At 32.2% G+C, this 12920-nt stretch overlaps 1 protein-coding gene across 1 annotated transcript in view; it reads left to right on the top strand.

Moving 5' to 3' along the window:
• Nucleotides 1-12920, top strand: part of LOC115887001 (TATA-binding protein-associated factor 2N) — a 123222-nt gene that overhangs the window by 11681 nt on the left and 98621 nt on the right. Inside the window, exons 2-3 of the mRNA XM_030906328.1 lie at nucleotides 959-1193; nucleotides 3078-3267. Coding sequence (XP_030762188.1) covers nucleotides 959-1193; nucleotides 3078-3267 — 425 coding nt within the window. The remainder of the gene's footprint in view (nucleotides 1-958; nucleotides 1194-3077; nucleotides 3268-12920) is intronic.

Raw genomic sequence — 12920 nt, 5'->3', positions numbered from 1 at the left:
AAAAAAAAAATTCAGCTATAAAAATGATCCCTAATTCCATTATAATCTATTTTAGACAAAAACTTTTTATATAAAAGTTGTAAATAATCATATCCTTAACACTCGAGCGGGCGTGTCCAGAATTTTGTATCGCAATTTTACTAATTTCTTTAAAACAAAATATGCATTGAACGTAGGTCGATAGTGCCACTAAATATTCTTATTTAGAGATATTTGGCATTCTTGGTGCCCGGTAGCGTAGAGGTACAGGGTCTCGTCTACCAATCTCAAGGTTGTGGGTTCTACACCCGGCATTTCATCAGCCGACTATTTTTATTAAAACAAAAATAGTTTGGGTACCTACTAGTTAAGGACAATAAGCAGCGAGTTTGTTCCTGCCATGCATATTTATGAAACCCATAAAAATACTAATTTTAGCTAAAATTAATAACATTAAAAACATTTAAACTAATGCAATAAATTTGTTCGCAAAAACTAGAGTGATAGACTAATCAATTGTTTTACTGGTAAATATCTTCCTATAGAAGAAGACTAAACATTTAGATGATTTCGAAAGTTTGATAAAAGTTTCACCTTTTTCTAGTGGTTAATATATTTTTTTGAATATTTAGAAGGTTCTGTTTGGTTTATTTTATTATAATATGTTCGGCATGATTTAGTTTTTGTGAGTGAGCAAAGTTATATTTTTTTTATTTTGAATACACTAATTCACCACAATACACCAAATTACTTTACTTTTAACACTGGCGTTTCGCTACTTTACGTTTTTACATACAGGCTTTTCGCTAACCATCCATGATGCTAACGCGGTTAGTAAAATGCGTTTCCAGTATTAGAAGTAAATTGTTTTGGTTTATTGTTGTGAATTAGTGTTTTATTATACTGTTATAATAACACTTAAGTGCCCAACACCCATTTGTAATTTAAAAGTTTTTACTACCTGGTAAATTCTTTTCAGAACTCAAATCTCATCTGTACAATACCATTCATACTAACCTTCCATCTGGTCCAATCGACGACTCTCAAAGATGTATTCTCTTCGCTGCCCCAGTCAACTCAAAACATTGAACTGGACATCGTGCGTGTACCTCGCAAGGCTGAAGTTAATCCTGAGGATGGAGCCACTTTTACAGAACACATAGAGATTCCAGTAGATGAAAGTGAATCCACTATCATTCGGAAAGCAAGAGATAGTAAATATTTATTTTATTTTTTTTTATTATATTTCTATACGGGGTGGAGCATTTCATTCGCCTCTGTTGATTATACGAAAACGGAAAGATGTAGAAACAAAATATTTTATGGGTATATGTCATGTGGGAAGGCAATGTGCATAATTTAAAATTATTTTGAAATGTTCAGGGTATGTCAAAACTAAGATTAACAACAAAGTTATATTTTTTGTTATAGAATACCTAGTATTTTATTTCATATTTGGATCCTTGGACACAAAATAAGGCATTTATTATAAGGGGTAAATATGTTTACAAGCTTTGGTTTTTGAAATATTAAAAGATATTTAAATATGCCTGCTATAATAAAAAAAATTGTCAACACCCTGTCCATTGAATTAATTCTTGTGCCGACTTTTAAGCCAGAGAAATAAACTTTACTTAAAATTTTGATTGTTTCGTTTAATGTATACAGGGGTATCAAAAATTGCTGGTCTATTTTAAATATTTGTTTTACATAAAAACTTCGTTGTTTCAAAAGCAACACCTTATATTTTTGTAAACAAATGGAAGCAGATTCAAATGCTCTTTCAAATTATATTAGGGTTTCTTATACCTATCTAGCTCACATTTTGAATAAAGAGCAATTTTTCAATAAAATGCCAACAGAGACGGTCGATTATGTGGTCATGACAAGTTTCTAGTGACAGTTAGTAGCTATTTCTAATATCGAAATTACTTTATGGATTTTATTATTTATTTAAATTTGTAACAGGTTACTTTTATTTAATTTACCTACGAGAGTTTAACAAATAATATTTATTAAATATGTACGTATTTATTATCCTATCGAAGAAAACGAAGAAGTAGTTCTTTGAGTTCGGTTAGATAGGATTTTCTATAAAAGAGCCAATTACAACAAATTCATTTTGTTCACTTCCAACGACAGGTTTCTGCCTAATACGTTTTCTATAAACCACACTACCACCTCTGCGAAATAGGACAAGTAGTTTTTCACAGGAAAGCTTATAAGGAAGATTCCTATTTGGAATATCTGTGAGCATAAGCCCTTAAGACCAAAAAGCAATTTTCCTCATAAAATAAAATCACTAGTAACATCTCTCCATTCGTTCCGCCAGCAGATACTGCTTTATTTTTCTTGAGCAATATACTTACTTAATAAACTATTGTAGGTAAGTTTAAGTAAACTGTTATAAATCTAAACAATAATGTCCGTAAACTAATGTCGATTTTGAAAATAGTTCATGGCGACACCAGCCATCTTGATTTCCATTTTATTGAAAAATCGCTTTTTATTTAAAATCTAAGTATAGGAAACTCTAATATAGTTCGAAAGAGCACTTAAATCTGCTTCGATTTGTTTTAAGAAATACAGTGTGTTGCATTTGAAATAACAAAAATTTTATGTAAAATAAATATTTATAATAGATCGGCAATTTTTGGTACTTCTGTATAAATTTAAGGAAGCAATAAAAATTTTCAGTAAAGTTTATTTCTCTACCTTTAAACTCAACACAAAAATTAATTCTGAAAAGTAATGTACAGGGTGATGATAATCAATTTTATTGTAACATGCATATTTAAATATCTCAAAACCAAAGATGTTAAACATATTTAACGATATAATAAATATTTTTTTTGGGCCCAAGAATCCAAAAATGAATTAAAATACCGGGTGTTCCGTAAGAAAAAATATAACTTTGGTACAGATCTTAGTTCTGAAACATCCTGTATATTCCAAAATAATTTTAAATTGTGCACATTGCCTCTCCACATATACCCATAAAATATTTTAGTTTCTACATCTTTCCGTTTTCGCATAATCAATCGATGCGAATGAGGTGCTCCACCCTGTATAGTATAGTTATTTCATTTTTTTTTCAGGTAGTAAATATTATTCCGACAGATTCGGTGCGAGTACGAAAACGAATGTGAGATCACTGAAACCTGAAGATAACACGGACGATGGGCGAAACGTTAAGGGAAACGGATCGCTGGAGAAAAGGTGCACGACGTGCGATACTGGATATTTGAGGTCGTCGACTTACGGGGGAGGTGATAGATATCGCGATAGGTAAGTACTGTTTTTAATATCTAAATATACATTATAGACTGTGAATGATAATATCACAGACTCTTCGATAAATGCCGCCAGAAATGTATAAAAATATTATTAAGAAGGCAAGGGAAAAATGCAAACTAAAAAGGCAATATTATGCGCATTTAAATGCATGAAATTTTGCCAAAATATGCAAAAATATTCAAGTATTCGTCAATTATTTTAAATATTATTTTTTTTAAATTTTTACGTAACTATGTATTTTTTTCAGTTTGGCTATCATCAGTCACTCAAGCTTTGTTATTTGTTCCAATAATTATGGCAATTTCAGTCACCTGAGTTGTTCGCCAAATGCAAAACCTGCTGCTTGTTTGGCAACAATGCTTTTTCTTTAAAAACGAACAAAATGCAAGAAAATGCAAATTGCAAATCTGTAATTAGTAATTACAGATCGGCAATTGTAATCAGTCTTCCTGTATTGCATGTTATTTATTAAGTGTTCGTACACTGTAGTGCTGTATAGAGATTATTGCCGAATTGTCGCACGTCCATCATGTCAGTCACTAGTTTTAAGGGAGTACCCGGGACTCGGGACTTAACCCTTAAACCCTTAACCTTATGCCCAAGCTAAGCTACTACGTATTACTAATTATGAGGTTGAACTTTTAAAATATTACTCAAGGTGTTTTCTATTGCCTTCGTCGCGGCGGTAGCTTGTTTGTCTCTCTTTTTAGATAAGTAAATATTAATATTTAAATAAATAATGCGATCGTAGTGAGCGACCGTGGTACTTACCGACTGTCACTTATGTTCTTTAGTAACACCTTACTCAAATATTAATGTCGATTATCCTTTTCAATTGCGATCCTGGGGCATCATTGACTAATGGAACAATGTGCTACAAATGTTGGACAGAAATATTCAAATTATTTTTTATTCTTGCATTATTTTTGAAATGTTTAAAGTTCTATATGAGATGTTTCCGTAATAAGTTTCAGTTATGTGTATATGCTAATGTAAGTTCAGTTCAATTCATCAGACGATTTCTTAGCAATTTCCGTTTATTTAGAGTATCTTGTTTCACCAGTGTGTATTTATTTTAGGCTTCCATCCTAATATATCGTTCTATTCTTCCACTAAAACTAAGTATTTTGTTCTAATTAATTTGAAGCCAAAAAGCCATTTCTTTGGGGTACTTAATATTTGCTAATGGTTATACAGGATAAGTCTTAAATAAGTGCAAATATTTTCAGAGCTGGTAGATCTCGATAAAATAATAACATATTCTCTCTTTGCCGTTTTTCAAATAAGTCCAAAATAACCGAGCTTTGGAAATGAGAACCACATATTTTCTGGGTTTTCATTCTTGTAAATTTAATTTACTATCTATGTTGCCATATTATTAAGAAATTAAGTTTTTTAACTAAAAACTGAAAAAATTCTAATTTTTTTTTTCCAAATAATATCCTCATAATCGTGTTTCTGGGGTAATATAATACCCCTAGAGGTTACTTGCACTTATTTAAGACCCCCTGTCTGTAATGTAAAATTCTGTATTTTGTCTAGTATTCCACGTGCATAAAAGTATAATTGGAAAAATCAGGAATCAGTGGGTAAGTTACGTTCTGCAGTGATTTGTCATAAAGATCAGTTTTAATCGTCTGGCGCCTTTTTTCACAGTACTGTAAGTTGCACATAGACGAACATGCTTCGCGGAGGGTGCCATTCAACATTTCTGGCTCTAAAAATCTACGTTTTTCTGGGTATTCTTTCACTCATAGGCGGGTTAGTTCAATTATATCTGCCTACTCTATCTGATTCCTTGCTAGTCTGCATTGCCTGTCGCCGTGCAACATGACCTTATAAAATAGTATGCAGTGTTGAATATGACCACTACAAAAATTTGTATGAAGGATTATTGTTTTGAGCAAACAGTTTTTCGTATGTTTTTCTTTCTGTTTAATTAAATTCAATATCATCTGTGCTAACAACCAATTCACACTACGATGTGGTGCCTTAAATTTAGTCCTTAATTTTGCTTCAAGCTATTTCGTACATGCTGCCGATATTGGACTGGTAAACTTACTTATCTCTTTCTCTACAAAAATACTATATTACACGATATTAAATGTTTAAACAATTATGTATATCTAAATTTGTTAATTTCCTTAATTGAATTTTGATTATTCGGTGAAAATGTCTTGTTTTCGCCTAATTACGTATTGACTATAACGCGTATTTCTAACTTATAAAATTAAACAATGTTCTATTTCTGAACTTTTCCAAACATAAAATGAGTTTGCAACATTTTGTTGAAGTGACTTTAAGTCCATTACATTTCGCATTTCCATTTCATTTGTCAGTGTCAAGTGAACTTCAGCCAAAATTCAACTTGGGGTGTTTATAAATCCAACTTAAATTAATGAAACCAGGATTATTTAACTTTATTTGTTATATGAGGAAAATGTCACGGAATTCTCACAGAACAGTATGGTACAGATACTTTTTGTTACGGACTTTTTATACTCGTTCCGATGGATAGACAGAATGAGAATTAAAAAAAACTAATGGGAAAATTATAAAACACATTTGTAGCTTCGTTCAGAACCTCGAAATTGGTGGAATATATTAGTGTTAGTAATTTTCAATTAGTAGAAAAAGTTAATGAACTTCTAACTTTTTCCTCTAATTATACTTCCAAATTTATAATGCCCACCTCCGCAACTTACACGCGCCTACTGATATTTGTCTAAGTGAGTTCAGATGCATCTGGACCCCTTAAGCTAGGTTATTGCTTCTAATATATGGTGCTGCGATCAAAGGCTATATTAGGAATTTAAAAATTATGAATCGTAAAAAATCAGATATCTTTACAGGGACCGGCAATAGTGCGTCGGGCATCTGAAGCTCCTAGAATAAAAAAAACTTGGAAATTTTGTTTAAGTGTAAACCTAAAGTATGTACGAGGATGTATTTCAGGAAAATATTTTAATTTCTATAGGGTGGCTCAAAAAAGTGTGAATGGATCAGGATTAGTTTTTTTAAATGAAACACCCTGTATATTATTGCATTTTTGGCTTCCTTTCAGATCACTTTACATAATCCTAAGACATGAGAAAATATATTTTGATAGTTTCAGAGATATTAATAAATAAATACAAATTATAAAAAATTTTTCAGCCTTTCTTTATTAAAAAAATTATTAATAATTCAAGAACTGTCCTGAAATCAAAACTATATTAGGTATTTACTTTAGATGGTCTGTACTTACTTTGCTATAATTATAGAAATCGTAAATCATACAGGATGTTCAAAATTCTACGCCAAACTTTCTAAAATATAAAATAATGTTTCTTCGTTTTTTTAAATGGAACACCCTGTAGATTATTTTTTCAATAGGTGGAGAATTAAAAAATGAACATTTTTTGTATTTAGAGTATTTCAAAATTTTTAACGGTTTTGCAGATATTCGCGGTTTTATTTCCATATGGCATTTTCCACAGTAAATTTTTATCAAAGCCACCCAATAATTTTTCTCTCGTATTTTACCATTGAATTCGCCATATGAAATAATACTGCGTGTATCTGCAAAACTATTAAAAATGTTGAAATACTTTAAATACAAAAAATGTTTATTTTTTAACTCTCCATATAACAAAAATATAATATACAGGGTGTGTACATATAATATATAATTGTGTATACATATAATATACACATATACAAAAATATAATATAATATACTATTTAAAAAAACAAAGAAAAGATATTTTCTATTTTAGAAAGTTTGGCGTAGAATATTGAACATCCAGTATGATTTACGATTACCATATTTATAGTAAAGTAACAAACTATCTAAAGTAAATACCTAATATAGTTTTAATTTCAGAACAGTTCTTGTGTTTTTAATAATTTTTTTAAGAAGGGTTGAAAAATATATATTTTTAATTTATTTTTTAATATCTCTGAAACTATCGAAATATATTTACTCATATCTTCCGATTATGTCAAGTGATCAGAAAGGAAGCCAAAAATGCAATAATATACAGGGTGCTCAATTTAAAAAAAATCATCCAGATCCACTCACATTTTTTTGAGCCACCCTATAGAAGTAAAAATATTTTCCTGAAATACATCCTGGTACATACTTTAGGATTGCACTTAAACAAGACTTACAATTTTTTTTATTTTAGGAGCTACAGATGCCCGACGCACTATTGCCGGACCCTGTATAAATTTAAAATGCAAAGACTCTTGTGTTTCTCCTGTGGTGAGATATGTTATGGAAACAGTAGCCTTTAAAGAACACAGTGCAGAAAGGTACAATCAATGAGTCACACAAATGACCCTGAAATGTGTCATGCTCGCTAATACTTCGAGAAATTAGGACCGAAAGCAACAAAGAGATTCGAAGATCAAAAATAGTAGGCATGAGCCAGCCATACCGCGACGTAGAGCCATTAGATGTTGGGTAGATAATATTTGGAAGTCGCTGCGAAAAAGCGGAAAAAAGTGAAGATCGACGCGAGTGGAAATTGTAGGTTGAGACCTGCATCCACCACTTGATGGCAGCGTGGCACCTACAATTATGCGTACCTACTAGGTTCTTTTTGTGCTCTAGTAGTTGTTTTGTTTTTTTGCTATCTATCACAGGCCACAGTCTTCGAGCTGTAGCGCAGTCCTCGTGGTATCGCCACGTCTCTTGCCGCTTGGCCATGATGGTAGTTCCTATAGCTTACTTTAGTGTGTTGATGGTCACAAGTGGTGATCGTCACTTTGGCTAGTCTGTGCGCTTCTTGGTTGCCCACCACCAGCGGCGTGTCCACAGGAGGGGGGGCTTCGGAGGCTCAAGCCCCCCCCCCTTAGAGCTAGTCGTGTGATACTATATTATTAATTTATTATATCAGAAACGACTCCGGAGTACTTTCAGTGAAGTCGTGTGTTTGGTTAACCCCTCCCCCTTTCCAAATCCTGGATCCGCCCCTGCCCACCACATTGCTGTGGTCTGTAACCCAGCACAGAGTGGCCCCGCCTTGACGCAGCCAGGACAGTGCTTCTCTGCAGTCGATCACAGTTTTTGATCTGCATGCTGATTGCATGTGATGCTTCTTACAGCGCCTAAGCTGTCAGAATATATCACGGAAGCATCTGTGTAAATTACTATCTCTTGAGTGTTTATTACACGGTTGCTTTCCCATTCTTCCCTTTGGGATGCGAATCTTTATCTTTTCTCCATAATTATGTTTGGTGAGCCTATAGTCCGTTTCTGGTCTAGATGTGGACTCGTGTTGGCCCTGATTTTCTTGATCATTGGCAATATCCTCGAGTGACCGTAGTGGGTCTGGTTTTCACAGATTGGATTCTCTTAATCTTTAAGACACCCTGGAACACTAGTTCTAAAAAGATTTATTAGTCTTAAAAAGACCTTTTTAAGTGCCGCCTCCAACCATACTAGTGCTCCATAGGTGATGATTGGTTTAACTACAGCAGCGTATATCCAGTGTACAATGTACGGTTGCAGACCCCATCTTCTTCCAAACAGTTTATTACATACATAGAATGCATTTATTCCTTTTGGCCTTTATCATCCTTTCCTCGAAAGCTTCGAGTCCAGTATGATTCATAAATATTTTGTTTCCTTAGTAAGTACAAGTGTCTCTTCTAGCTTTGATAGTGTGAACTTGGTTATCTTGTATTATATGTATACATTAAAGAGAATGAGTTGGGTTTTGTCTAGGTTGATGCCCAAAATATTCCTTTTTGCCCATTCCGTTAGTTTCTTCAGAGCAAATTTCATGAGGTCTGCAAGTTTTTGCTAACGATCAGTATTACCACGTAGCCGTCCTACACATATGCCTTTATTTTAATTCCCTTCTTTGTCAGAGAGGTCAGGATCGGGTTTATTTCAATCAGCCACAGCAGGGGTGATAATACCCCTCCTCGTGGCGTGCCTCTTGTTGCCTGCTATTTGGTTGAGCTGTTTCCCATCTCTGATGTAGAATTGATATAGAATGATTGGGAGGGGGGGGGGGAGGGGATTAATCACTTCGACCTTAAAGATCTTTCTCTTTCGACATTAAAGATCCCATCTCTAATGTAGTAATCCTGCTCTCTAGCATTTCTATCACCCAGTCGACATACAACTGCTCTACTTTTTCTCCTTCCTGGCTTTTTTGATCGCCGCTGTCTTTACATTTTTGAAAGCACCCTCTATGTCTAAGAAAGCCGCTAATGTGTATTCCGTATCACTAACGGACTTTTCAATTGTACCTATGACCAAATGCAGAGCACTTTCGACTGACCTTTCATAGAGATTTAACTGATTTTTCTGTTTAATTGAATATGAATTTCAACTGGATACTGGATACAAGAAAATATGCATAAGCCAGACAGCAAGGGTGGGGCAACTGCCTCACGTTGCTCCACCATGGCTACGCCCATGCTCTGTAGGAAAGTTTCAAACCGAAAAAAAATTATATGAAAAATCCGTTTTTTTCTATGAACAAACTTCCATTTTTTTCTGACTTATTTATAAATCATGCACGATCGCATTTTACTTTAAAGTAATTAGTAGAAAATAATTAGAAAAATAGTAGATATTAAAATTTTTAATCAAAAACTGAATTTGCTTCAGGGTTATTGCAGTTCTCTGTAGGTAAAATTTTAAGCGATAATCGTTTAAAACGAAAAAGGAATTCGGTTTAACTTTTTATTTACTTAAATAAAATTTTAATTTAAATTTGCTGATCATTCGATACGAATACTGATGAGCATGGGAAAAAGTTCAACGAGATAAAATATGAAACGAGAGAGAGAGAGAGAGAGGGTGAACGGTATAGCCATTACTGTTTTTAAAATAATGAAGCTTGCGCTAGCTGAAGTGGAAAGCCAGGAAATATAAAACCGACATTGTTATGTTCGAAATGTAAACTGGATTTAGTTTTTTTTTATATATTTTATATTGTGAAAGGAAAGTATTAAATTAAATACAGAGTTACGTGTACTGTTGTATAGCATTGTCCAATTGTAAAATTATATTTTGCAACATAATTTGGAAGTTGTTAATCATCATTATTTTTACGATGTAGTTAAACAGCCGTTAAACTGTAGCCTACTAAAATGCTGTTAATAGATATTGTGACGTCGTTCATGTCGGCGGAAAGTAATGCCTAGCCTTAAGCATTTTGCAAAAGCACCTGTAGGTCAGTGGCTGAGGCTATCGCTTCGTAAGCGAATGGTCCCTGGTTCAAATCTCACGTCGACCAAGACTTTTTTATATTTTTTTTTGGCTTATAGCGTGATCTTATTGCATTGGTTTCACTCTTTTTGGTTGGATTGGTTTAGTTATTTGGCGGGTTGGTTAGCGTGGTTATTTGGAGGGTGTTAATTCATTGGTTAGTTGGTTATTTGATGGGGTTGGTTGATTTTTACTAATTTATATTTGTTTTTTATATTTTTTATCAGTGTCGAGGTTAGTTACGTTGGTTAAGTTGGTTATTTGGTGGGGTGGATAGCGTTGGTTAGTCCTTATAAAATTCCTATATTTCATAAAGCCGTAAAGTGCGTCACATCAACGACGTCATACCTATTAACGGCATTTTAGTAAGCTACCGTTTAACGGCAGTTTAAGTACAGCCTTATTTTTATTAAATTATCTTATCTAGAATATTTTTGCTTAATTAAAATATTATCAATCATTTTAGTATTTTTGGAGATATAACCGAGTTTGAGAAAAATAAATGAAGAGTTTGAAGTATGAAACTATTGAGATCTAAAAAAAATTATAGAATTTGTATATTTCAATAAAAGATGGTTTAAAACAATTAACAATAGATCATGTAGCTATTTTCGTTTATTTTGCACTTTAAATATATTTCTAGAAACAGACTGTATTGTAAGTAAGTATTCTGGAAGTATTCTGGAAGATGTCTATATAGGATAGGAAAACAATATAACATACGAACAACTTTCAAAACACAAAATACACTTAGATCCATTTTATCACACACTAAACCAATGAAAACTGTACAACAAACAAAAAATGTAATATACAAAATCCCATATGAATGCGATAAATTGGTGAAACATCTTGATATAATGTCATTTTAACAGAACGTCAACGGTTTTTGTAGACGTGTCTGTTAAAAAAAAAATTTAGTGTTCTCGAATAGTTGCATTTAAATATTTTAAATAGTGTTTTTCTTTATTCTCTTTATTTTTTTGCTTATGACGACGAAAAGAGATAAACTTTCCGAAACGTTAATGATTTTTTTGGTCGTTAGGCAAATTTGTTTATCTGTAAACCCAACTGCTGACAAGTAGTTTCCTTTGGATTAACGCAATATAGTGTTTACAAAAAATAACTATTATATTTTGTAGATTTTCTTGCAGTGGCGAAATACCCATATAGGATTTCTATGGAGAAATAAAATCAATACTAGACACCCATTTATTTCAAAAATAAGGTAATAAAATGAAATACCACAATAATAAAAAAAATTCTAGATGCTCTCTCATAAAAAAGTTAATAAAAGACTTTAAACAATAATAAATTTTGCATACTATTAAAAAAATACGAAAATATGTATATATAATAAAATATTTCCGAGAAGATTACTATAATTTTTAAATTACCATAAAATATATTACAATACGACAGATATATAAGTTAAATAAAAAATACTTAAGCTAGAAAATAGAGATATGTCTGTGTACAAAAACAAAAAAAATAAATCTTATTACGAATAGCCTGTGAATATTATAGATCCTTATCTATACAATAGCTTATGAGTTTAAGAGTTGGTCAATGACCAGCTAAATACTCTGCCAAGTAGACATTTTATTGGAGATTACTTAAGTCAATAAAAAAATATAAAATTCTTACTCACTGTATATCTACTATTTTTTTTTTTCATTTCTGGTTCGGCTCTAGAACAACAACGGCTTTGTACTGCTAATAACTTGTTCTATCAACAACTTTCGCACTCCTCAATAAATCACTTCCCTTTGGAGGCCCTTGATGACTTGGTGCCTCGATACATAAATAATGTAAAAGAAAACAATTGGTATATGATCCAATTAATTAAAATATATTAGATTATTTTACTCTATTACGATGTACGTACTACCAATATTAAAAAATTGACACAAAAAAAATAATTTTTGGATAAAAAAAAAACACTAGTTAAGTTGGTTTATGTTGTTTGATGTAGTTCTAAGTTACCTATGTTTTTTGTTTTTTTCTTCGCTTGCGTTCATTTGTGTTCATGTTAATTTCCACATGGCTGATTATTTAATGATTTTATAGTATTTTCATTTAATAATATAATTTAAAACTCAATTTTTTGTCGATTTTGTTTTTGAAAATTATTCGTTGCTTGCTAATTGACGAACTGCATCACCATCGAACAAAAATTTGCTGGTACCGGAACTACCGAAAAAAACTTGGAAAACCCGGTTCGTTAGATTGGTACCGAAATTTCCGGTTCCGAAAAATATCTCCGGTTCCGCAAACCCTAATTTGCATGGAGTAACTTGAATAACCCTGTATTCTGTATATAGAGTATATATCAATCTCTTTAACTAAGATTTTTTTCTTGGAATATATTTTAAATTTAAGCTTTATTTTTAGCCAATAATGCAAGAGCTAAGAAATTAAATAGTTTTTT

This window comes from Sitophilus oryzae, unplaced genomic scaffold (genome assembly GCF_002938485.1).
Source record: "Sitophilus oryzae breed Bouriz unplaced genomic scaffold, Soryzae_2.0 scaffold_550_pilon_pilon, whole genome shotgun sequence".
Classification (NCBI taxonomy): Eukaryota; Metazoa; Arthropoda; class Insecta; order Coleoptera; family Curculionidae; genus Sitophilus; species Sitophilus oryzae.
This window is presented reverse-complemented; position numbering and strand designations above follow the sequence as displayed.